This window comes from Podarcis tiliguerta (assembly GCF_965153285.1).
Source record: "Podarcis tiliguerta genome assembly, chromosome: 11".
Taxonomy (NCBI): Eukaryota; Metazoa; Chordata; class Lepidosauria; order Squamata; family Lacertidae; genus Podarcis; species Podarcis tiliguerta.
In genome coordinates, this window is record NC_139544.1 from 44,945,740 (window position 1) to 44,968,214 (window position 22,475).

At 43.6% G+C, this 22,475-nt stretch overlaps 1 protein-coding gene across 4 annotated transcripts in view; it reads left to right on the forward strand.

The window, feature by feature from the left end:
* The first annotated feature begins 1,825 nt into the window (after positions 1–1,825).
* PRKAA1 (protein kinase AMP-activated catalytic subunit alpha 1) overlaps positions 1,826–22,475 on the forward strand; it is a 35,956-nt gene continuing 15,306 nt past the window's right edge. The window contains exons 1-3 of one of the 4 annotated variants that reach the window (XM_083402950.1): positions 1,826–1,997; positions 18,964–19,105; positions 20,867–20,960. In XM_083402950.1, the coding sequence (XP_083259076.1) occupies positions 1,895–1,997; positions 18,964–19,105; positions 20,867–20,960 (339 nt within the window). In that variant the 5' untranslated portion in view covers positions 1,826–1,894. Of the gene's footprint in view, positions 1,998–18,963; positions 19,106–20,866; positions 22,314–22,475 lie in introns of all 4 variants that reach the window. The other 3 variants (XR_014502793.1, XM_083402952.1, XM_083402951.1) reach the window with 3 other exon arrangements.

The window sequence follows — 22,475 nt, forward strand, 5'->3', positions numbered from 1 at the left end:
GAGAAAATGCTTCATTTGTGTTGCTGATTCCATGAGTTGAATTTGATGAGGTGGCTGCTATTTTGTTATAGGCATGGGTGAATCGTAGCCAGTGATTTGCAATAATGCGAACAAAGCCAGACCCAATAGCAGGTACTCATTTTATCTTTCCAGAGAATGTTATCTCTTTGTTTTGTTGCAGTGCTGACTACTCACCTGCGCTAATGCAGGTTTGGCATATTAATGCTGCAATCCTATGCATGCACACTTAAAACATCTACCTTTTAATACAGGGCTACATATTTTTGAGTAACCTTGGAGGGAATCCAGCCTCTCTCTGTGTGAAATAGTGGGTGTGTTTTTATAACGGAAGAGAAGGAGAACTGTGAGTCAGCCTTTCTTCCGCCTATTGCACCTCCCTTGATCTGGCCCTTGGCCAGGTTCATTTCTGAAGAGAGAATCTCTTCTCTGTGTGTCTGTGTTTGAGCTATTCTGGAATACATTTAGTAACTCTTAAAAACTGATTACTGCCATGTATTTTAATCTTAGCGTGGCCTGCAAAAATTAGACAGGTAAATATCTTCCTATCTGCCAGGAAATATGTTTGAACCAGTGGTCAGCATCACCAGTCTAAAAAGGATAACAAGGATGGATCCAATCTAACATCTCTTGGAAGGGAATTCCACAATATTGGAGCAGACACTACCAACTCGATGACTGGGGGCAGAGCACGTCCAGAATGGTTAGGAGTCAGTGGGCAGCCTTATTCACCATGAATCTGCCTAATCCACTTTGAAAGCCATGCAAGGTGGTGGCGGTCAACCCACCCATAAGGGAAGGTAAGAGAACTGCCTTGGGCAGCAGGATTCACTGGGGCAGCAGATTCAGCCTCCAAGGAATGCAGATCTTAGTCCTGATGTAGATCTTCACTCCCCACTACTTCCCTGGCACAGGGTGGGAGAGGGACACTTTTGTGGTTTGACTCAGGTGCCAAGATGTCTTGGGCCAGCCCTGCCATCACTATATTCTGTGGGAGCGAGTCCCATGGGGCAACATGCTGCACGAAGGAGTGGATTTATTACGGTCTTTTAGTTGTGCATGTGCTGAAGCAGACTATATATATGCACACACATATACCGTATATCATAGAATTGGAAGGGATCTCAAGGGTCATCTAGTCCAGGGATCTCAACTAGATCATAAATGACAGAAGGCAATTATATGCCTTTCCCCACCGCCATGCACTCAAGTCGGTTCATAGCCCAGGAACCGAATTGTTGAGCTTAATTAAAAGGCTTGCGATCCAAATAGCATCTGCCTGCGAAACAAGTCCCCTTGAATTCAACCAGGCTCACTCTAGACTTTCTGTCGTTTCCTAATTTCCCAAACAGGAAATTACATATCCTCCAACATTTCACCAATGATAATAGGGACTTCCAACATACATAAAAACATAATAAAACATTACAAAAAAACACAAACACTGATTGCCATTAGTCGTCTGGGGGTCGGATAACTCCATACCTTCCAACATTTCTGCAATGAAAACAGGGACATAAAGCGGGACGTTCCGGGATCCTATCAGAAACCGGGGCGGCTTCTCTAAATCGGGGACGTCCCTGGAAAACGGGGACACTTGGAGGGTCTGGGATTATTTGGAATAATGATCCCCCCGAGGCCTGCCTGCCTATGTCTCCCCACCCGCCTCCCGCCCCTAGGTAAAAGCGGGGTAAAAGCAAGAAGCCGCGGAGTCTCGCTTCTGGGCTTTCGAGGCGGGCGGGCGCTTGTGTGGTTGAGGCTCCTCGCACCCCGCACAGCCTCGCCTGAGCTCCTCTCTCCTATTGGCGAGGAGGGAGGGCGCCGGGCCGCCTCGCTCCCCCGCTCCCTTGTGCGCAGGCTCGGCTCTCGGCGCAAGATGGCGGCGGCGGATAAACAGAAACATGAGCACGGGCGGGTGAAGATAGGGCACTACATCTTGGGGGACACGCTGGGCGTGGGCACCTTCGGCAAAGTCAAGGGTGAGCGCGGGGCAGGGAGGGCGGAGGCGGCAGCGGAGTGGACCCCCTTCCCGGATCATTTGGGGTCAGGGTGGCGGGGGAAAGGGGCTGTGTCCTTTCCACCCCAAAGGCTGCTGGCGCCTTTTCCTAACGGGGAGAATTTTTTTTGGGGGGGAGAGGCGATGGTGGGAGGGGGCGTTGCTTAGTAACCTGGGGAGGGGTTGCATCAGTGGTAGCTTTGCCCCCCCCCCCAAGTTTTGCAAAACGGGGCTCTCGTTTTTTTGGGGGGGGCGGGAGGTAGGGAAGAAGGTAGGTTGATTGCACCTTTCAGTCTTCCAGCTAAATATCAGGATTGGGTGTGAAAAGACCCACCCCCCAAAAAAAATCTGCCTGCAAAACCTCCCAGCAACCCATATCTTAGGGCTCTGCTAATGCAAGATGGTCTATGTTGCCTATCCGGATGCAAGTTCACTTCTGTGGAAGGGAGGGTGTAGGATTGCAAGGCTTTACCGCGCAGGGCAGCCCCAAACCTGTGCATGTTTACTCAGAGGTAAGAGCTCAAGTCAGTTCAGTGAGGCTCTGCTCCCAGAGTTTAGGATTTGTGTCCTGACAACCTGATCCTTAACAAACTTACTGGCTCAAGTCACAAGGTCCCATTGAATTCATTTGGGTTTCTGGGTTGCAGGCAGCCTTGCAGTTGCAATCCACTGCACTTTATAGACGGAAGTAAGCCCAACTGACTCTGATATGACTTGCTTCCAAGAAGTGGTATGTTCATTTATGGCTTGGATGACTCATAGGAGTGTCAGCTTGTGTTTTTTCCTAATTAGTTGATGTGGAGCAAAAGTGTGTAGTTTTGTGAACTCACCTTCAGACTTCTTTTCTGTTACTGTCACCTTGCAATCCCTCCTGCTGCTTGCTTCCTTGTTCTTGCCCTAACCAGTTTCAACCAGTCCAGGGCTGCATGTTTTTTTTCCTTCTCTCCTCCCATTCCCCATAAGCAGCTTTTGCTGAGATCTATCCTGAAAGTGATATGTTAAAATAAGAGTTTTGGTAAATATGGTCAGGTAGAGAATTGTGCTCTGTCTGGAAAACTTTACAGCAGTAATCAACAGTCTAAATTCTTTCTAAAAAGAATAGGCTAGTTATGAGTGCTAAAGCCAAGGTGATTGATGTGTATACATGGAATCTCAAGTTCATGGTGTTCTTACTAAAAGCTGGCAAGGGTGGAATTTGTTTCTCTGTTACTTCTTGCCAAAAAAAAAAAAAAATCCCTCTAAAATCACCATTGGAGATATTGCTAATGGGGTCTTGGATCTTACAAGCCAATCTTAATCATGTTTACTTAGATGCAAGTCTCAGGGGCTTCACAAAAGAAATGACTTGGAGGAATAAACAAAACAGATACCGCAGTAATTAACTCAGCATCATAAAATAATTATGCACATTAAAGTAATAAAGACAAGGTAGGTAGTTGTACATTTAAAACTAGCTGAAATAAATGAGGATTTGGTTTGTCTTCAGAATCCTAATAGTTTTGTAGTCTGGCAGACTCACTTTGGGAACATATTCTAAAATTATGGTGATGCCAGAAAGTGTCCAGCCTCATCACCCACTTGTAACAATTAGACAATGATTTGGCCCTTGGGATTGTACTTCAGACTCCTTTGCTCCTGCTTTGCATGCTTCAGTTCCCTCCCTTGCTTCCCGGTTCCTGCTTTTGCATTTCAGCCAGGTGAGCTAGAAGTCATAGTGAGGGTGGGGATCCGGAACATAGGAGTGAGGGTGTGATCCCAAGGAATGGCCCCAACAGCCAGACCATGGTTAGCTGTTCATCAAGATGATGGATTAACCCAGGCATCGCTTTATTTTGATAAAAATTAACTTTATTGCATCACATTCCTCTTTCTTCAAATTGTGGGTGGAGTGATTTGCTTTCCTCCTCAAGGGTGTTTTCAAGTGGAAACATGGAGAGATTCTCTTCCTATAAGGCTAATCAGAGGCTATTTTGTTGTCCCTTGATAGCTTTTCATAACATATTACCTCTTGAATTTTGACTCAATGTAGCTTTCTGTAATGCTGGTTGGCTTGGGCTAGCCCTTATTTAACCTCCCATTAGGATGATACCTGGAGCAGTGCTCCTCCTGAAGCTCATATGGGGGAAAATGTTTCCTCAAATATAGTGGCCCTGCTGATTTCATGCTCTGAAGGTAATCTGAGCTAGTATCTTGAATTAGTCAGTCAAAGTGTAGGTGATCCAAAGTGATAATCACCTGGTTCATACATCACTTTAAACCACAGTTAAGCTTAACTACGGCTTAAAGCATGCTGGTGTACATAGGGAAAAAATTGCTGCCTTTTCATTCCTCCATTGCTCCTGTGCTATCAAGAATTAAGCCATGTCTTGGGTTAATATATCCAAACCCAGGGTCATGGTTTGTTTGACAGAGACTAACCATGTGCATCGGTTCAGATGTCTAAGCCAAACAGTGGCTTAGCTCTCAGTTGCATGGCAACCATAAGGTTAGCTATATTTAAAAGTGATGTGCTAACGAGAGCAGTGTGTCTTCTTTGCATGATTCCGGCAAGCAATTGGATGGTAGAATTTTGTATCTGTTTGCACCTTGGGTAGAGAGCGCTACCTCTACAGGAATAGATCTTGGAGGTTGCAAGAGCCTAAGTGACTGTGGCAAACCATTTTCTTCAGGGACTGGTGGCAGACTGCTTACCAGATGCAACTGAATAAATCTTGCCCAATTGCACATTAAAGTTTTGTTTGCATTAGTAAGTAGCTGTGATCTGTTGGCACCTACTATCTGACAAGAAGAGCTTTCCGCACAGCAGATGATCACTCTTCATTTGCGGGGACAATGTAGAGGAAGATACTCTTTACTGTTTGTCCAAATGTTCTGTCTTGAAAAAGATAAGGTGCAGATACCTTTTCCAACTGCTTGCTAAAATGACTTATTGACCTACTCTGCAGAAGGTTCTGCGTGTATTTGCAAGCAGCGTTAAAAAGCTGTTAATGGATCTTCTTACTGTTGCTAAATTGCACAGAAATATTCAAAACAGCAGTTTGCTCTTTATTATGTTTGGTTTTTGGACTTGACAGTAAACTTTGAACTGGTACTGTTTTGTTGATGAGCGCTGACTGACTTTCTAGGCTGTCTGACAAAGTTCTGTGTCACTTGGTCAGAAAGCATTGGCCAAATAAATGGCTTTGCCTAATTTGGACCCGTGTACTAAAGTGGAATACTTTGTAATCAGTGCTGTGCTAACAGAATTGTAGACATTAAGACTGTATAATGTGTATCAACCAAGTTTAGGAGCTAATGAATTGTGATTTTTCTAGAGGATCTTGTAAGGCAATTGCTAAAAGTAACAATTGTGATGGATTAGGTGATTATCGAAGATGAACATAAAATCAATGTCCTAACCCAGGTTGTTTCTTTTCTTTCTCATTCAGTACTTGCTGTGTATCTGCAATGTGCCGTAGCTACTCTAGTCAACAAGGCCTTGCAGCTTGAACCTCCCATGCACATTTATGTAGAAATTTGGAGAAGTTTGATGACACTTATTTCCAAGAAGGTGTGCATAGGGTTGCAGACTTAGAATAGTGTTTGGCAACCTATTTTCAGTCTTTTCATGAAGTTACTAAAAGCAGGTATCCATTTGTATTCCGGATATATGCAGGTGGGATTAGTTTGATGCCATTAATAAGTCAAATTGGCAGACCTGTTTTAAAACAAACAGAACTGGAACAATGTCTGTAACATGCCCGCCTTGTAGCTTTTAAAATTTATTTTAAAGGTGGTATAAGCTGTTAATGCAAACCTCAGTGGAGAAATTATCTCTCTTGCAGCAATTGCTCTGTGGGCAGTTCGAAGAAATATATTAAGCATCTGCTGTTTTGCTTACTGCTGTCTGAGACAGGATTTTCAGTCGGATGAATCACTAAATGTACGAATCAAAATGCCAATTTCAAATGCTGTTCCACCATCTCTGACTAATACTGGCAGTGCTGAATTGACATAAGAGGGGAGAACGTTGGTGTGGTAATAACTGGGCAAGTTGTTAGTTCTCTTGTGTAAAGGATCACTGAGGGGGCCTTTCTGAAATGTAAGTGTGTGTTGAGGTCATGCATACATGTATGTGTTTGTGGAACTTTTTAGCCTGTCTTTTCCAGCAGGCTTTCAAGCATTTTTATTTTGGGGCTTGAACAGCTGATGGAATCAGAATCATCACGTGAATATTTGGATAGCATGTAGCAGATGCTTTGTTCTTTTCCTGTGTATCTTCACAGGAAATTGCAGCCCAATTACATCTGGGTGAGGTCTTGTTCCGTCTTGCAAAGAAGAAAGCAGTTATCGGCAAGGAAATAATTTTCTCCCACATTGCACAACCGTTTTAATTCAGGTCTTCTCTAAAATGAGAATTTCACTGTCAACCCAGCCCATGTTAATTAGAGCTTGGCAATTACTTAAGTTCTTTGGCCCCAAACTAAATCTTTAGGAGCACTGAGCACCTTCAGGGAGGTGTCCATTGAGTTTTTAGTCCTGTTGGGCCTTGCATGACCGTTATATAGCACTACATTCACTTACAGCCTTAGAAACTTGGATAGAAAATTATTCGCCACATGGCTCCTGGAACCTAGGTTACGGGCGCAAAAACAGAAAGTCTAGTCGCCATTTTGTCCTTTTTACAAGATTGACTCGGGCTGTGGCAGGGAGAGCGGTTCTTCCTACTTTGGAGTTGGACAGGGAGGCATTTCTGACCACTGACCACTGGTCCTGTTAGCTAGGGATGATGGGAGTTGTAGTCCCAAAACATCTGGAGGGCCGAGTTTGCCTAGGCTTGAGCTAGAATCAGGCATGTCCAAAGTCCGTTTCAGGGGCCTAATTCGGCCCCTGCGTCGGTTTATTTCCAACTTTGGGGGTAAAATCATAAAAAAGCTCAACAACTTCAGTCCAAAAAAGGTTAACAACTTTGGTTGGCCCTTGAGGGCCTCATGGCCCTTCACTTCATCAAATCTGGCCCTCTTTGAAAAATGTTTGGACACCACTGAGCTAGATGGACAAATGATCTGACTTGCTATGGCAACTTCCTGTGTTCCTAGCAGCCTCAGAACATAACTGGTAATAAAGTTTTAAAGACAAGATCATCTTCCTTCTGAGTCTATTATTTTCTGTTCTGTACTCCATATCGGAGGTGGCCAGCTTAAAGTCTGCAGGCCATAAAGTGCCTGAAATAACTTTATGAGGCTCCCAGCAGTCCTGCCAAATTTGATTCAAGGTGTGGTTTAAGGTCCCCCCTCCCCCTTCTCTCTCACAGAAAAAGGAGCAATGCTCAGTTAAGACAAGGGACAGCAGCAGATCTACCGTATTTTTCGCTCTATAAGACGCACCAGACCACAAGACGCACCTAGTTTTTGGAGGAGGAAAACAAGAAAAAAAATATTCTGAATCTCAGAAGCCAGAACAGCAAGAGGGATCGCTGCACAGTGAAATCAGCAATCCCTCTTGCTGTTCTGGCTTCTGGGATAGCTGTGCAGCCTGCATTCCCTCCATAAGACGCACACACATTTCCCCTTACTTTTTAGGAGGGAAAAAGTGAGTCTTATAGAGCAAAAAATACGGTACTTGGTGAGCAGAGCTTTGGGGAGGGACTTTTGATCCTTTGCAATCCTGTTGATGATCTCTCAGTAGGGTGTCTGCATTACGTTCCTGTGAAGTTACTTCTGGTTGTATCAGTTTTGCTCAAGACCCTTATCATATGCGTGTGGGTTGGTTATTTAACCCCTGTGCTCTAGGGTAGCACATCCCCTGAGAGTTCAGAAGCTGCCTATCTGCTCCGTCCCCTCTATACTAAAAGCGATTTCAGTTTTTGGAATAATGGTCCTCATGTGATACCATCCACATCCAAGAGGGAAGTGTCAGCAGGTTTGGGGAGCCCTGAGATTTGCAGAAGTACACGTCTGGGTTGGGGAAAGGGGCCCTGTATGGTTCAAATGTGCTCAGTGGACATGGAATACTGACTACTTATACGGGGCAGGGTGGGAAAAAAATGGGAGGAAGGGGAATAGAGTGGAATATCCCGGACCGGCATGTTGTATACGGCAAAATTTTGTTGCACATCCCATTTGTCTTCTGTAAAGTGATTGCCTGGTGGGTAGATGCTATCTCCTGCTGGTGCTTTCACACACAGCCTGAACCTGTGCATATTTACCTTGAGGTGAATCCCACATGTGTACATGTGAATGCAACTTTTTGTAGAAACGTGGAGTCCGTCCTCACCCCAAACTTCCAAAGGTTTCACATTGTGAAATAAGCTTAGAACCCACTGGGGCAGAAAAGAAAATAATCTGATTATTTTATTGCCCTGCTAATCCCTCAGCATGTCAGCTTTCACAGCGGATGAATTGTAGATGTTAAGGAAATAAATGTTTATAGACCTGAAGGTGATGGTCTCTGTTCCATTTGGTAGGGAGGCTTGTTCCAGGAGGGTACATGATACTTACCTTTCCTGTTGTATCTCAGTTTCATTGCAACATCCTCCCTAGAGGACTCTACCTTGCCCTTAGGGAAATGACAGAAGCCAATGCATTTTGCCCGACCTTTGAAATTATTGACATTTTAGCTGCTAGTTTTAGAGTGAGCTGACAGCCTGATAATAATTATCGTTGTTACTGGTTTTATTGTATGTGTTTATAGTCTCTACACTGCCCTGGGCGGTTGCATAACTGGTAAGGTGATCTATAAAATTAATAATAACCTGCTTGAGTTGCTGAAGAACCGTAGCTCACATAGAAATCCTGACTGGCTAATTCATTTTTTCCCCTCCCAAAGGCCTCTTGCTATCATCGTTTATAGCATGCTGTGCTGTATGTTTTATGTTTCATAACAGTGCAAGACCTAGTCTTCTCAAGGCTACTATTTTGACCCGGGACAACAGTACTGCTATGTTTTGTGGTTCTTGAATCATATTCTGCCCACGCTTTGTTATGAGAAATAATACTCATGTTCTAGGATTTCTGTTTTCTCATCTAGTTGTTACGCACAGCTTTTAAACTTTTGTTGAAATTGGGCTTCGTTGTGCAGGCCATGTGCCAGGCTAAACATATTCTCCAGAGCATCATAGAATCGTGGAATTGCAGAGTTGGAAGGCACCACGAGGGTCATCTAGGCCAACCCCCTGCAATGCACAAATCTTTTGCCCAATGTGGGTCTAGAAACCCACAACCGTAAGATTAAGAGTCTTATGCTGTACCAAGTGAGCCATCCCAGTATCAAATCAGACTTTGTTACTGTGCTTTATGTATGGTATGATGAACTGGGAGTAATGTGAATACAGTTCAGTGCTAACTTTCCTCCTCTGTTTAAACTTGGACACAATACCTCTGAAAACTGGCTGTCATAATTCAGTCCTCAGAATCTGCAACTCTCTGGTTCAACCCCCCTTAATCCAGGTTTAGGCCATTTTAAACCACTTGATTCATGTTTTTAAATAGGTGGTGCCCACGGTGAGCTATTAAAAACACACAAAACACCTTCCTGGTGGGCAGGCTTCAAAATCTTCCCTGTTTGTCCAAATCTGTTAGACAGCAATCTGAATCCCATTTACCTGGGAGTAAGCCACAGTGAATTCAGTGAGACTGACATCTGAGTGGACATAGTTAGGATTGCAGCCTGTCAGTATACACCAAATGACCAGCACAGGCATTTGAGACCAGGCAGGCTAGTAAAAATAAAAACGATGACTAGTAACCTTTTGTGAACTTATTAGGCACGCTAGCTGAACTTGCTTCACTTTGGTAGTTAGAATTTTGCATCTGAGTATCTTGTGTTCTGATTTTAGAGAAAAGCTGTGTTTTGTGTCCTTGCTTTGTGTGGGAAATAACTTGATGGGATAAGGAAAGAAAGTCTGCTTTGCCTTTTCTTCCTTTCCCACAGAAACCAAGGCAATGCTATGAACTCTTCAAGCTTGCTTTGAACTTTGCAATTCAGTCCCAGAGGTGGAAGCAGCCAACTGTCTGTCGCCAATGAATTTTTCGTCGGGTCCTTTGAACACTTTCTGCTTACCAGAGATTCTTGTTCTCGCTCTTTGTATTAAAAGCAGGCAATTTAGCAAATTTAGTTTGGCTGCCTGGCTTTCCTTCAGGTTTTCCAGAAACTGAACAATAAAGCTAAATTGCTTTCTGTTTGAGAAACTGTAAGAAGAAATTGTGAAGGTGAAGAGGGAGGAGGTACCAATGATCAAAGAGTGACTAGGCACTCTTTGTTTTTTCCCTTCCTTATTAGCAGTTCTCTCCCCCTCCCAATAATATTTTATTAAGGTTTTTTCATAATACAGTACAAGAAAAGTAACCTAAATAGAAATAGAAAGAGAAAGAGAAAATAAAATGCAGAGTCCTCTCTTAAAGGTCGATCTTAACCCTTGTCTCACATAGAAAGGGGTGAGCTTTCCTTTCTTCTCCCAATCGCCCACCCTGGGAGATCTTCCCTTCTCTGCCCCTCATAAAGGGTCCTTCGCCAACCATCCATCACCTTCCTGTGTATATAATCCCAATAAAACTCCCAGAGTAGAGGACACCAAGAAAAACAAGGGCGGGAGAGAGATGAAGGAATATAAAAAGAATAGAAGCAAAAGGGAAAACAGAAAGAGAGACAAAAAGGACTTCTGATTTTCCATCTGTCAAAGCGTATTAGCAGTTCTGTATAGAAAAAGATATTCCCTTGCAAACGTTTCACAGTCACCCTTGGAAAAAAGCTGCTTATTGATTTTAAGGCATTCTCTATTTATCTAAATATTTGGCCATGCTCTGGCAGTTGCAGCTTCATTTACCAGTGCAGATAATCTATGTAGCATATTTTTCATGCGATCATGTCATAACTTCCTCATACATTTTCTGTCTTGGAATAGGGAGGCCAAGTGCAAATGATTTTTTTTTTTAATCAGGGGCGTTTGCAGAGGAAATGAGTGACTTATCTCAGGACTTGATAGTAGGTCCTCTAGAGAGTGATCTTGTCTGTAAATTAGGCTGCGCCATAGAGCTCCTACCAATAAACTAGAGAGCCCAGCAAGAGATCAAAGTTTGTGGTTGGCTTGCTGCTGTTCATGCTTAAGGGAGAAGCAAAAGGGAAAAATCGGCATTCACAGTAAACGATTGTCCACTGCAAACCAGAGTTTACTGTCCATAGTTTACAGTGATGTGCAAATTGGGCATATGAGCTTTGTAGCTCTAAATTTCAGTTAGACAAATGTTTTTAAATCTTTATTGTGATATGCGTTGAATTCTAATTGTGGTACAGTGGTGCCCCGCAAGACGAATGCCTCGCAAGACAGAAAACCCGCTAGACGAAAGGGTTTTCCGTTTTGGAGGTGCTTCGCAAAACGAATTTGCTATGGGCTTGCTTCGCAAGACGAAAATGTCTTGCGAGTTCCTGTGAGGTTTTTTTCCTCCCCCCCCTTTTCCTAAGCCGCTAATCAGCTGATCCACTAAGCCGCTTATCAGCTGATCCGCTAAGCCCGCTAAGCCGCTAATAGCGCTAATCTGCTAAGCCGCCAATGGGCTTGCTTCGCAAGACGAAAAAAACCGCAAGACGAAGAGACTCGCGGAACGGATTCTTTTCGTCTTGCGAGGCACCACTGTATATATTTTACGTGAGCCTCTATGTTGATTAACATACAAGGCTTTGGGACTTTTTTTGTATCGCAAACAGACACACAAAATATATACACCTCCATGCCAAACACTTGGATGCGTGCATGTGTTCTCAAACGGGAAAATTGAATTGGTTTTATGTTTGACTTGCTAGCGTCCATACTCTTTATTAGGGAGGGGCCATAGCACAACTGTGGAGCGTATGCTGTGCATGCAGAATGTCTCTCCTTCAGTCCCTAGCATCTTCGGTTAAAAAGGGATCGGGCAGCTCAGCCTCCCAATGTTTTGGACGATGGCCTCCACCAGCCCCAGCCAGCATGGTCAAAGGTCAGGGATAATGGGAGTTTTCATCCAAAACATTTGGGAAGATACCATGCTAAGGGTGGCGGAGGCAAGTGTTGATATAAAAAATCTCTTGACTGAGATCCTGCAGGGTTTCTGTCAGTCAGAGAAGGCACCTGCTGGACACATAGCAATCTTACATCAGGTTGTTCAGAATTGATTGTAGCCTTTCTTTTCCTATTCTTTTCTAGTAGAATATTTATCAAATAGGTCATGCCGTTGAATAGAATCTAGCAATATATTGGGGTTGGGAGGGAATGCTGCACATTTGATGTTTTGGGGAAACTTCCAACATGTAGAATAGGTACTGAAAGTTAGGTCAACCTTATCTTCCATTGAAATCAGCAGGAACCCTATCCCCGTTTGAAACATTGAATTCAATGGAAAACAAGCACATCTAAGTACCATGTTCTGTGTGTCCTTGAAAACCACAGTACTTCAGGTAGAACCTGTTTGTTCTTTGAGTGTTTGCCAAATGTGGGTAAGCTTTGGAGCATTTGCTTTCATACATGATACAGGGTTTTATGTAGAGGAAAAATTAATCTGAAAGGCATCAATGCGTCTCTCTCTCTCTCTCTCTCTCTCTCTCTCTCTCTCTCTCTCTCTCTCTCATGCTTGCACACTTATGCTCCTGCTACAGTTGCTCCCCAGAACTCCCAGGGCATGTGTATGTGTGTATGTGTGTGTGCAGTAAAACACAATTTTAGGTGTTAATCCTTACAGGCAAAATGCTAAAAGCCTAAAAACTATATTAATCATGGGTAATATGATTTCTCAAAAGTTTCTGGGAATAAAAAGGTTTTTCAAAGGGAAAGCAGAGCTAACATGATGAATTTATTTAAGAACTTAACACAGCAATGGCGCCACTTGCTGAAAAGACTTTGCTTCCTCACCTTAACTCTCCACACTGAAAGCATATTTTATATAGGTGCTGAATGTATCAACCTGCCTCAGACCATTTTTGCATGTCATGGTAAGCCATAAACCATAGTTTGCTGTGCACAAACAAATCTTCCTTCCTTTCTTCCTTCCTATTCACTCCAATAAGAAACAAACCACAATCCCTGGCTTTGCATTTTGCATCTAAATCTTTTGCCACTAGTGACTTTACCAGTTGTGGTTCATTGGAGCAAAACAAACCGTAATCCCTGGTGTGCACATAACACAGTTAGCACAGAGGAGAGAAAAAGTTCTGGTAAGATAGTTCATTACCTCTGCAACATATAATTATGGCTTATTGTGACATGTGAATGAATCTCTCCTTGTAACTCAGCATTGTGGTCTCCTGAGATCTCAGTTGTGGTATCACAGCACCTTCAGACACCCTCTTGGTCATCTGTCCCGTCAAAAATAATTAAACTGAAGATTGGGTTTTTGGTGCATTTTTTAGTTGTTTGTTGGTGGGTTACCTTCTGTTGGTTTTGGAGTGTGTAAGTTTTGCCATTGTTTGGGGTGTGGTTTCACAGCATCACCAGTATTGCTTTTGGGAAATGGGTATTTTGTGATGCCCACAACAGTTTCTTAGATTTCCAAATGTGCCCGAGGCCCTAAAAGTCTGGGGACCCCTGGTGTACTCTGACACGGAGTGGCTCTCCAGAGGTCTTTCCCAGCACCTACTAACTAAGGTATTTTTCACAGTAAATGTTAGGGATTGAACACAGAGCCCTTTTGCATGGGAATCATGTGCTCTTTTTACTGGGCCACAACCCTCCAGTGTTGTTGTGATGTGAACACTTCACAATTTCTTTCTCATGCTCCATTGCACTTGTTTGCCGCACAAGGCTGTGTCATAGAGACCCCCTGCGCACACCTGCTGACTCTGTAGCAAAACATATACTGAAGGTAAGCTGAAACCAGGCACAGGCATTAAAACCTCACTGGGAAGCCTTGCCTACATATTCCGGGACATAACATAGTTAAACATCTAGATTGTTTGGCTTACCTCCCTGTGTGAAGATGTGTTAATTGATGCTAAATTATTAACAGAACCACCATCCTAAAAGAGGGGCAGTGTCATCTCTTAATGAACTAAGTGTTTCAAAATGTGCTGGAAGCTTTATGTTTCACAGAACTCCTGTCTAAGCAAAATAAGTGGTCAAACATTAAAAGGAAAAAAGCAATAATAGATTTCAATACCTTTGAATAGTGCACTGTTTTCTCTGAGTCATTAAGGACACAGTATCTTTCTCCTTGGTACACTGTGTTTTTCATTTGGCACAGACTTTGGCTTAGCATTATGTGCAAACCAAACTATGCCTTAGCACAAGCAAGCAAACAATGGATTTCCAGAGCAAAGATCATGATCGCCGTGTCTTCCCTGGCTCCTGCTATACTACCCGGGGCTAAACCATGGCTTGGGGTTGTGGTACATCTGAGCCTGGGCCTGTGGTTTGCTTTGCTGCAGAGAAACCATACAGTTTAACCAAGGTTTGTTACTGGTTTGCCACTCATGGTTTGTCTGCAGCAAGACAAACATCAAATCCTGGTTTGGGCATTAGGTTATGTCAAGCCATAGTTTAGGACTGGGTAGCGCAGCAGGATCAGGACTGAGGGAAGAGCTCAAGTGCTCTGATCTTTGCTCTGAGAACCTGCACGTTAGCACAAGCAAGGAAAGCCATGGTTTGGCTTAGAGTTACATGAGAACTGGCCAGTGTTCAGCTAGTAATGTGCTTCATTTAACTACTGAGGATTAAATAACTCCCAGGTTTCTTGAATGAATTTTTTAGCATCTACTCCTTTGCTTCCCTTTAACTAAGCTTCACATTTTACAATTCTTTTAAATGTTTCTGTGTTGGGTTTTTCTGGATTGTTTTCCATTTCCTAACTTGTTACTGCCTCCAGACATCTTAACTGTTGTGTTAGTCAGACACTGCTTTTGATTGGAGCTGGGGGCACTGTTATACAGTGGTTCTGCTCCTTTCTCTTCGGCCGTGCCCAGAAAGTGGTGGTGGGGAATGAGTGTTCAGACCCCTGGGTTCTCACTTGTGGGGTGCCTCAGGGGTCTGTCCTCTCCCCCATGCTTTTCAACATCTACATGCAGCCACTGCGAGAGATCATCAGGGGGTTCGGGTTGGGTGTTCAGCAATATGCGGATGATACCCTGCTCTACCTCTCTTTCAAATCAGAACCAGTGAAGGCAGTGAATGTCCTATGTGAGTTTCTGGAGGCGGTTGGAGGATGGATGGCGGCTAACGGATTGCAGTTGAACCATGACAAGACAGAAGTACTTTTTGGGGGGGACAGGGGGCGGGCAGCTGTGGGGGACTCCCTTGTCCTGAATGGGGCAACTGTGCCCCTGAAGGAGCAGGTCACAGCCTGGGAGTCATTTTGGATTCACAGCTGTCGATGAAGGCGCAGGTCAATTCTGTGTCCAGGGCAGCTGTCTACCAGCTCCATCTGGTATGCAGGCTGAGACTCTACCTGCCTGCAGACTGTCTTACCAGTGTTGTGCATGCTCTAGTTATCTCCCGCTTGGACTATTGCAACGTGCTCTATGTGGGGCTACATTTGAAGGTGACCCGGAGACTACAACTAATCCAGAATGCAGCAGCTAGACAGGTGACCGGGAGTGGTTGCCAAGACCACATAACACCAGTCTTGAAAGACCTACATTGGCTCCCAGTACGTTTCCGAGCACAATTCAAAGTGTTGGTGCCCATCAGATGTCAAAGAGATGATGATGATGATGATGATAATGATGATGAGGATGATAGGTCTTGATACCAAGGTTTGAGGCAGGTAACATATTTCTTATTCTGCTCTGTTGCTGGTTCTCAACATCTGGTTAGAGTAAAAATGTGCTGCTTCCAGAGTGTGCAGAGACTGAGACTTTGGTGAGTCACTAGAGAATTGACTTCTAAAGCTGAGGTTACCTGAAGCACCAGTTTCGTGTCCTTACAGTCCTGTTGTGTTTTTATTTGCATCTAGATTTTAGTTTTGCCCAGGCATTTTGATAACCTCTTGGTGTTTTTTTCATGACTGTTTCTATTCAACAGTAATGCCCCCCTTTATAAGACAGACTGTTCTTTCAGAAACTGAGGCTTTCTGGTTGATTTGTATAATGAACGTTGGAAGGTTTGGGAGTTGAGTTCTCTATCATCTTCGTGCAGCTAATAGCGGCAAGTAACTGTATATAATTTATGTGGATTTGCACTTTCCCATTCCATAAAGACGCTTAAGTAAAACATATATTGACAATGAAGGCTTCCTGATAGCATTGCAATTATATATCTCAAAAACTGCATGGAAAATGAAATATTGTGAAGACTGGAGAAAATTGAGATACATGATTGAATGTGTATAATGTTTGTGGAGTAAGAGGAATACAGTATAGACTCTCCATGCTAATCTCTGTGTTCCAAGCTGCCAACTTGATATGATATGGAAGATCGCTGATCAGGATCTCCCAGTTTTTATTGATTTGCTGTCCCACATGGCTGCTTTGAATACCAGGGGTCATTATAATTTACCCTTTCACATTGACAAAACTGCTAGTAGCTCTGCAGAGAAAAATGGATAGGTGCCATATGAGTTTAAGTTTCACCCCATAGAGCTAATAGCTTTCTTTTTGGGGGGGGGGTCCTCTGTGCTAGTTTGTAGGTACAGTGGTGCCCCGCAAGACGAATGCCTCGCAAGATGGAAAACCCGGTAGACGAAAGGGTTTTCCGTTTTGGAGGTGCTTCGCAAAACAAATTTCCTATGGGCTTGCTTCACAAGACGAAAATGTATTGCGAGTTGCAGCGATTTTTTTCCGCTCCCCACCCCCTTTTTCTAAGGCACTAAGCTGCTAATAGCCTTTTAGCAGCTAATCCGCTAATCCCTTAAGCCTTTAATAGCCGCTAATAGCCGCTAAACCGCTAATAGCACTAATCCGCTAATCCGCTAATGGGGTTGCTTCGCAAGACGAAAAAACCGCTAGATGAAGAGACTCACGGAACGGATTCTTTTCGTCTTGCGAGGCACCCCTGTATGTGATTTAGATTAGAAAATGACACCACCATCTCCACTTCCCAGATCTTTGAAGTAGTCCTACGGGACTGCTAATTATTAGATGGAAAACCACCAATAAACCCCTCCCCTCAGTGGAAAGACCATACTCATTCATTTCCCCCTGTAATTCTGCTTTGGCCCTTTGCACAAAGCAACTTGCATTTGTTAGCCTGTGGGATCTGGCATGTGGGGCAGAATGGCTGCAGTCCTGGTTGATAATCGTGACATTTACTGAAAAAAATATGGCATGGTTAAGTGGGATAGTCACCTGTTTTTGACCAAAGAGAACCAGAGATAGCAAATACGTTGTGCTGCTGTTCTATATTTATTTAGATTTTGTACCCACCCTTCGCCACAAGGTGCCCGAGTGGGTCACAGCAATGCAACCTGCCTCCCTCAATTCAGTATTACAATTAAAATTTGCAGTCAGCATCATAGGGTAGGTCCTACAGATACATCTCTCGGGCATCAATGGCAAATATTAAGTACACTATAGAAGCTTTACAGTGGAAGTTCCAGGTTCACCTCTGTGAACCACCTCATAGGGCTTGCCATAGAAAATGCCCTCCCCCAGGTTGTTCCCAAAAACTTCTGCCAGTGGTGAAGCTACCAAGAAGGCTCCTTCTGCCCATTTTAACACCCGAGAAAGTCTGTAGGGCATTTCAGATATTTGGGGCCTGTGCTGTTTGGGGCTTTAAATCCATCACTGAATTTGGCTCAGAACTGGCCTGGCAGCCATCACAACTGATCTAATATGTCTTCCCACTCTTCCTTTAAATGTTTGTGGAGGGGCATGGTCTTAAATAACCATTTCCTATATTTAACCATAGGACTATACTGTATACTATACTGATGTGACCCTTCCAATCCTGAAAAAATAAATAAATTCTGGAGAGCATATTTACAACTTTATTCAGCGTTGGTCAGAACAAAGAAAAAAACATGACTGCCTGCTTCGATGTCTCAGGCACAGAGAGAGAAACCAAAGCAATAGACAAACAGAAACTTCCTGTCAGCAGGAAATACGTAGGCTGTGACTCACAACAGCCTGTCCCCTTTTTAAGGTGGAATGGAAATATCCTAACATATACCGCCTCCAATCACCTCCTTTCACAGCAATGAAATTTATGACCCTCCGCACCTCTCCCATAACAACACACAACTGTTGCTAGTTTCAACCATAGACTGTCTTGTGACCCTGTTTGCAAGGTACATTCTCTTGCCCTTTTAAAAATTGCTCCTCCGAAGCAGTCTTGCAGCCAAGTCTGTGCAAGTTACTGTCCCACAAAAGTCTTTTGTTTTATGACCCCATCTTTTCCCACTGGTGCCTTCTATTTGGGTTTTGGTTTGTTTTTGCATATCACTCGACCCTCTTGCTGTTTACAAAAGCTTCTCTGCTTGATTGATTGGCAGCAATTCTCACTTGCCGGGTCATTTTTCTTCTTCATTTGTCTGGAAGGCAGTATATAGTAAATAAGAAGAACTGTGTGCGAATGATCAGGAAGCAAGGTGTGTCCTGCTGAATAATTCCTGCAGAAGTAACCAGTGTTGCTTGCCTTTGTTCAGGTGAAGTCATCTGAAAGAAGCCCCCTCCCCCAACCTCTTTTAGGGTAAAGGCACCTGATACAGCATCAATGAAATACAGTCGTACCTTGGGTTACATACGCTTCAGGTTACAGACTCCGCTAACCCAGAAATAGTACCTCAGGTTAAGAACTTTGCTTCAGGATGAGAACAGAAATCGCACGGCAGCAGTGCGGCAGCAGCAGGAGGCCCCTTTAGCTAAAGTGGTGCTTCAGGTTAAGAACAGTTTCAGGTTAAGAACGGACCTCCGGAACGAATTAAGTACTTAACCTGAGGTACCACTGTAGTCTATGAGAGCCCCTTGTTCCCTGGAGTTTTTTGAAGCAATATTTGCCAACCCTGGCTAAACTTACTTTCTTTCTTTCTTTCTTTCTTTCTTTCTTTCTTTCTTTCTTTCTTTCTTTTTTTCAGTTGGCAAACACGAGCTGACTGGGCACAAAGTGGCCGTGAAGATCTTGAACAGGCAGAAGATTCGCAGCCTTGATGTGGTGGGGAAAATCCGCAGAGAGATTCAGAACCTGAAGCTTTTCCGGCATCCGCACATAATCAAGCTGTAAGTTCACGGATGTTTCCGTTCAAGAATAATCTCTCTGACGCTGGGTGTTCCTTGAGAAATGGAGCTCTCCCGTTCAATGGGCAAAATGAATGTTGGCAGGTTTTCTGGTGTGATTCTTGTTTCTTCTTTGTGCTATAAACCAGTCATGGCAAGCAACCATTTATAACTCACAGGGAGCTGGAAGGCACTTGGCTAAAACGTCGAGTGAAGGCTTTTTTAGTCGCACAATAACAAGGATGGAAAATAACTCCCTTGGGGAAGTCAATGGAAGCAAGGCTTGAATATGTGTGGGGGGGGCTGAATTTTAGTACTAGGTAATGCAGTTGCCCCATGGCAAGCGGTTAAACGTCTACCTATTATGGTGTGTATCCTCTTCTGACTACCTGCTTGTGTTGCAACTGCAGTAGGTCTTAGGAGCCAATATCATGATTTTTAATTAAATGTATACCCCACCTTTCTACAAATGTATACAAGGTGGCTTATGCAAAAACGACACAGTACCAAATAAGACAAAAGTGCAACCTATAAACAAGACAAAGTGCAATCTAAAAAGCAAAACCAGCAAGCAGCAGATCACACCGTAGAAGATCAGGGGCCATAAGACTCTCCTCTTTTCCCTTCCTCTGATTCCAGTTTCTTCCGCAAGCCTTATCCAGGGTTCTCTCTTTACCAGGGTTTGCAACCAAGATCTGAAACAGCTTCCAATGTTAAGAAGGGGTTTCTTTAGCAGTAGCACTCAATGCTGATGTAATGCACCATCACGGTTAAGGCAGAGGGAGTCCTGTGAGGTATGGCAAGGGTCAGGGAGATTAATAATAATAATAATAATAATAATAATAATAATAATAAAATAAATTATTTATACCCCGCCCATCTGGCTGTGCTTCCCTAAACAGGGCTGCCTTCAGATGTCTTCTAAAAGTCTGGTAGTTGTTGTTCTCTTTGACATCTGGTGGGAAGGGCGTTCCACAGGGAAGTCGCCACTGCCGAGAAGGCCCCCTGCCTGGTTCCCTGTAACTTGGCTTCTCGCAGTGAGGGAACCGGCAGAAGGCCCTCGGCGCTGGACCTCAGTGTCCGGGTAGAATGATGGGGGTGGAGACGCTCCTTCAGAAATATTGGATTGCATGATCCTGAGTTCCCCTAAAAATCTTGTAACCATGGTTCAAAATACCGGGAGTGGTATATTTGCATTGCTTCTATGTGTCTCATCCTTTTACAACACACAGTCCATCCAAGGTATAACCTAGTTGATCAAGAACCTGCTTTCTCAGAATCTCCTCTCCTTGTTTTGATGGTGTCCCTAGCTGTGGAAGCTTTGGCCATAGTCAAGTCAAGTCATACTGCCTCTTGGGTGATGTGCGGTAAATAGACTTGGTGGTTGAAATGTTTCCCTAGCTCCAGACAGTAGTACTTCATATTTTCTTTGGTCCAGGATAGTCCAAAGCAGTCCCTGAAGACTTTCAGGAGTCTGGGGCATCAATCAAAGCTACCATGGATTCCCTCCAGGTGCTCTGCATTTTTTACTGACTCAGAAAATCCTGTGATAGCTGCATGTGTAAAGGAAAGGCCTGAGGCAAATCTTTCGCACTCTGAATGTGAAAGTAAGCTCCATTGAACCTGATGAAACTTCACTTCTAGATAAGCACATGTATTATTTGGTTGCTCATCCATACACACCCTTTAATTGGAAGAGCTGCTCACTTTGTATGGCTCAAGTAAGTGTATACAGTGAGTAAAATAATATATTTTCTTTCTCAGGTACCAAGTTATCAGCACCCCATCCGATATATTCATGGTGATGGAATATGTTTCAGGAGGTGAACTGTTTGATTACATCTGTAAAAATGGAAGGGTAAGTCTACCCAGTTTTTTCAAAGTCCTCCCTATATTTTTCAACCTTGGGTGGACTGCTGTACAGAATTGTGAGTTTGTTGGTTCAGACTAGATATTTAAAGCGAAGTATGTGAAAAGTATACTTCACATTGGAGTAGTCTGCTTATATGAACTTTCTCTGTTCTAGAACATTGCAGTTTCACAGTTCATGGAACAGAGCAAGTGACTGGACTGTTCTCTAAACCCATGTTACATCATTCCCACAATCACTTTTATGAGCCATGTCTTTGTGCAAAGCAGCCCACCTTGAGTTCTAGGACCCAGTCTCTGGCTTCTTTAGAAATGGCATCAACTCTGGTACTGTGTAGATCAGTAGTGGGTGATAGGATGCATAAAATGTACACATACATGTAAAAAAATACCAGTAGTGTCGTCCCCCCATTTATGTGGTTAACTTTCGAAGAAAGTATCCACAATAAGTATTTCTGATCATTAACACCACTCTTCTAATAGTAGTAGTATTGTATGCCAGTGCTTTTTCATAGAATTGTACACTTGGAAGGGACCCCATGAGAAAGGCATTTGACTCCCTGCATTGCAGGAATCACAGCTAGTCACAGACCAATGACCATCCAATCTCTGTTTAAGAACATCCAGTGAAGGAGAGACCCATCACCTTCCAAAGTATTTTTTTCTCAATGTATATATTCTCCTGGAAGCAGATGCAGAATAATGGACAATGAACTGGAAAGGAGAATGACTGGCATTCCCAGTGAATACACTTAGTCATGTATCTGTGGCTGCAACTTTTTCCTTCCCTTCGTTATTGATATATTTGTATGACGGATGAATGGTTGCACACTGGTAAGAAGCGGCACGGAAAGGAATTTGGATAGGCTTCAGTCTAGCTTGTAGCTTCAAGGATCAAGGCTGATCTTTGGACTTGTAACTCACTGGTAAGAGTACATGTTTTGCATGCAGAAGGTCCCAGGTTCAAATCCTGAAATCTCCAGTTAGACGTGTGAGGCCGCCTTTGCCATGAGACCCTGCTAGCCATATTCAGGCAGATAAAGTCTGGGCAAGATGGGCAGTAGTCTGACCGTATATATGACAGCTTCCATTGTGTTTTCCTTGTGCTTATTTGAGCTCCTGTGAGAGCAAGAGCTTTTCCATTGGTTTCATGGGGGTGGCCTTTAAGTATCCGTTGCCATTGCAAACATGGAGCTACATTCAGTCGAGATGCCCGGGTTCATATGAGAACTGGTCTGATGAAGCTTTGTGTGATCTCTTTGATCTTGGTCTAGTCAGTGACAAAAGGCGTCAATACAGTGGTACCTTGGGTTACAGACGCTTCAGGTTACAGACGCTTCAGGTTACAGACTCCGCTAACCCAGAAGTAGTACCTTGGGTTAAGAACTTTGCTTCAGGATGAGAATAGAAATTGTGCGGCAGCGGCAGCAGGAGGCCCCATTAGCTAAAGTGGTGCTTCAGGTTAAGAACAGTTTCAGGTTAAGAACGGACCTCCAGAACGAAT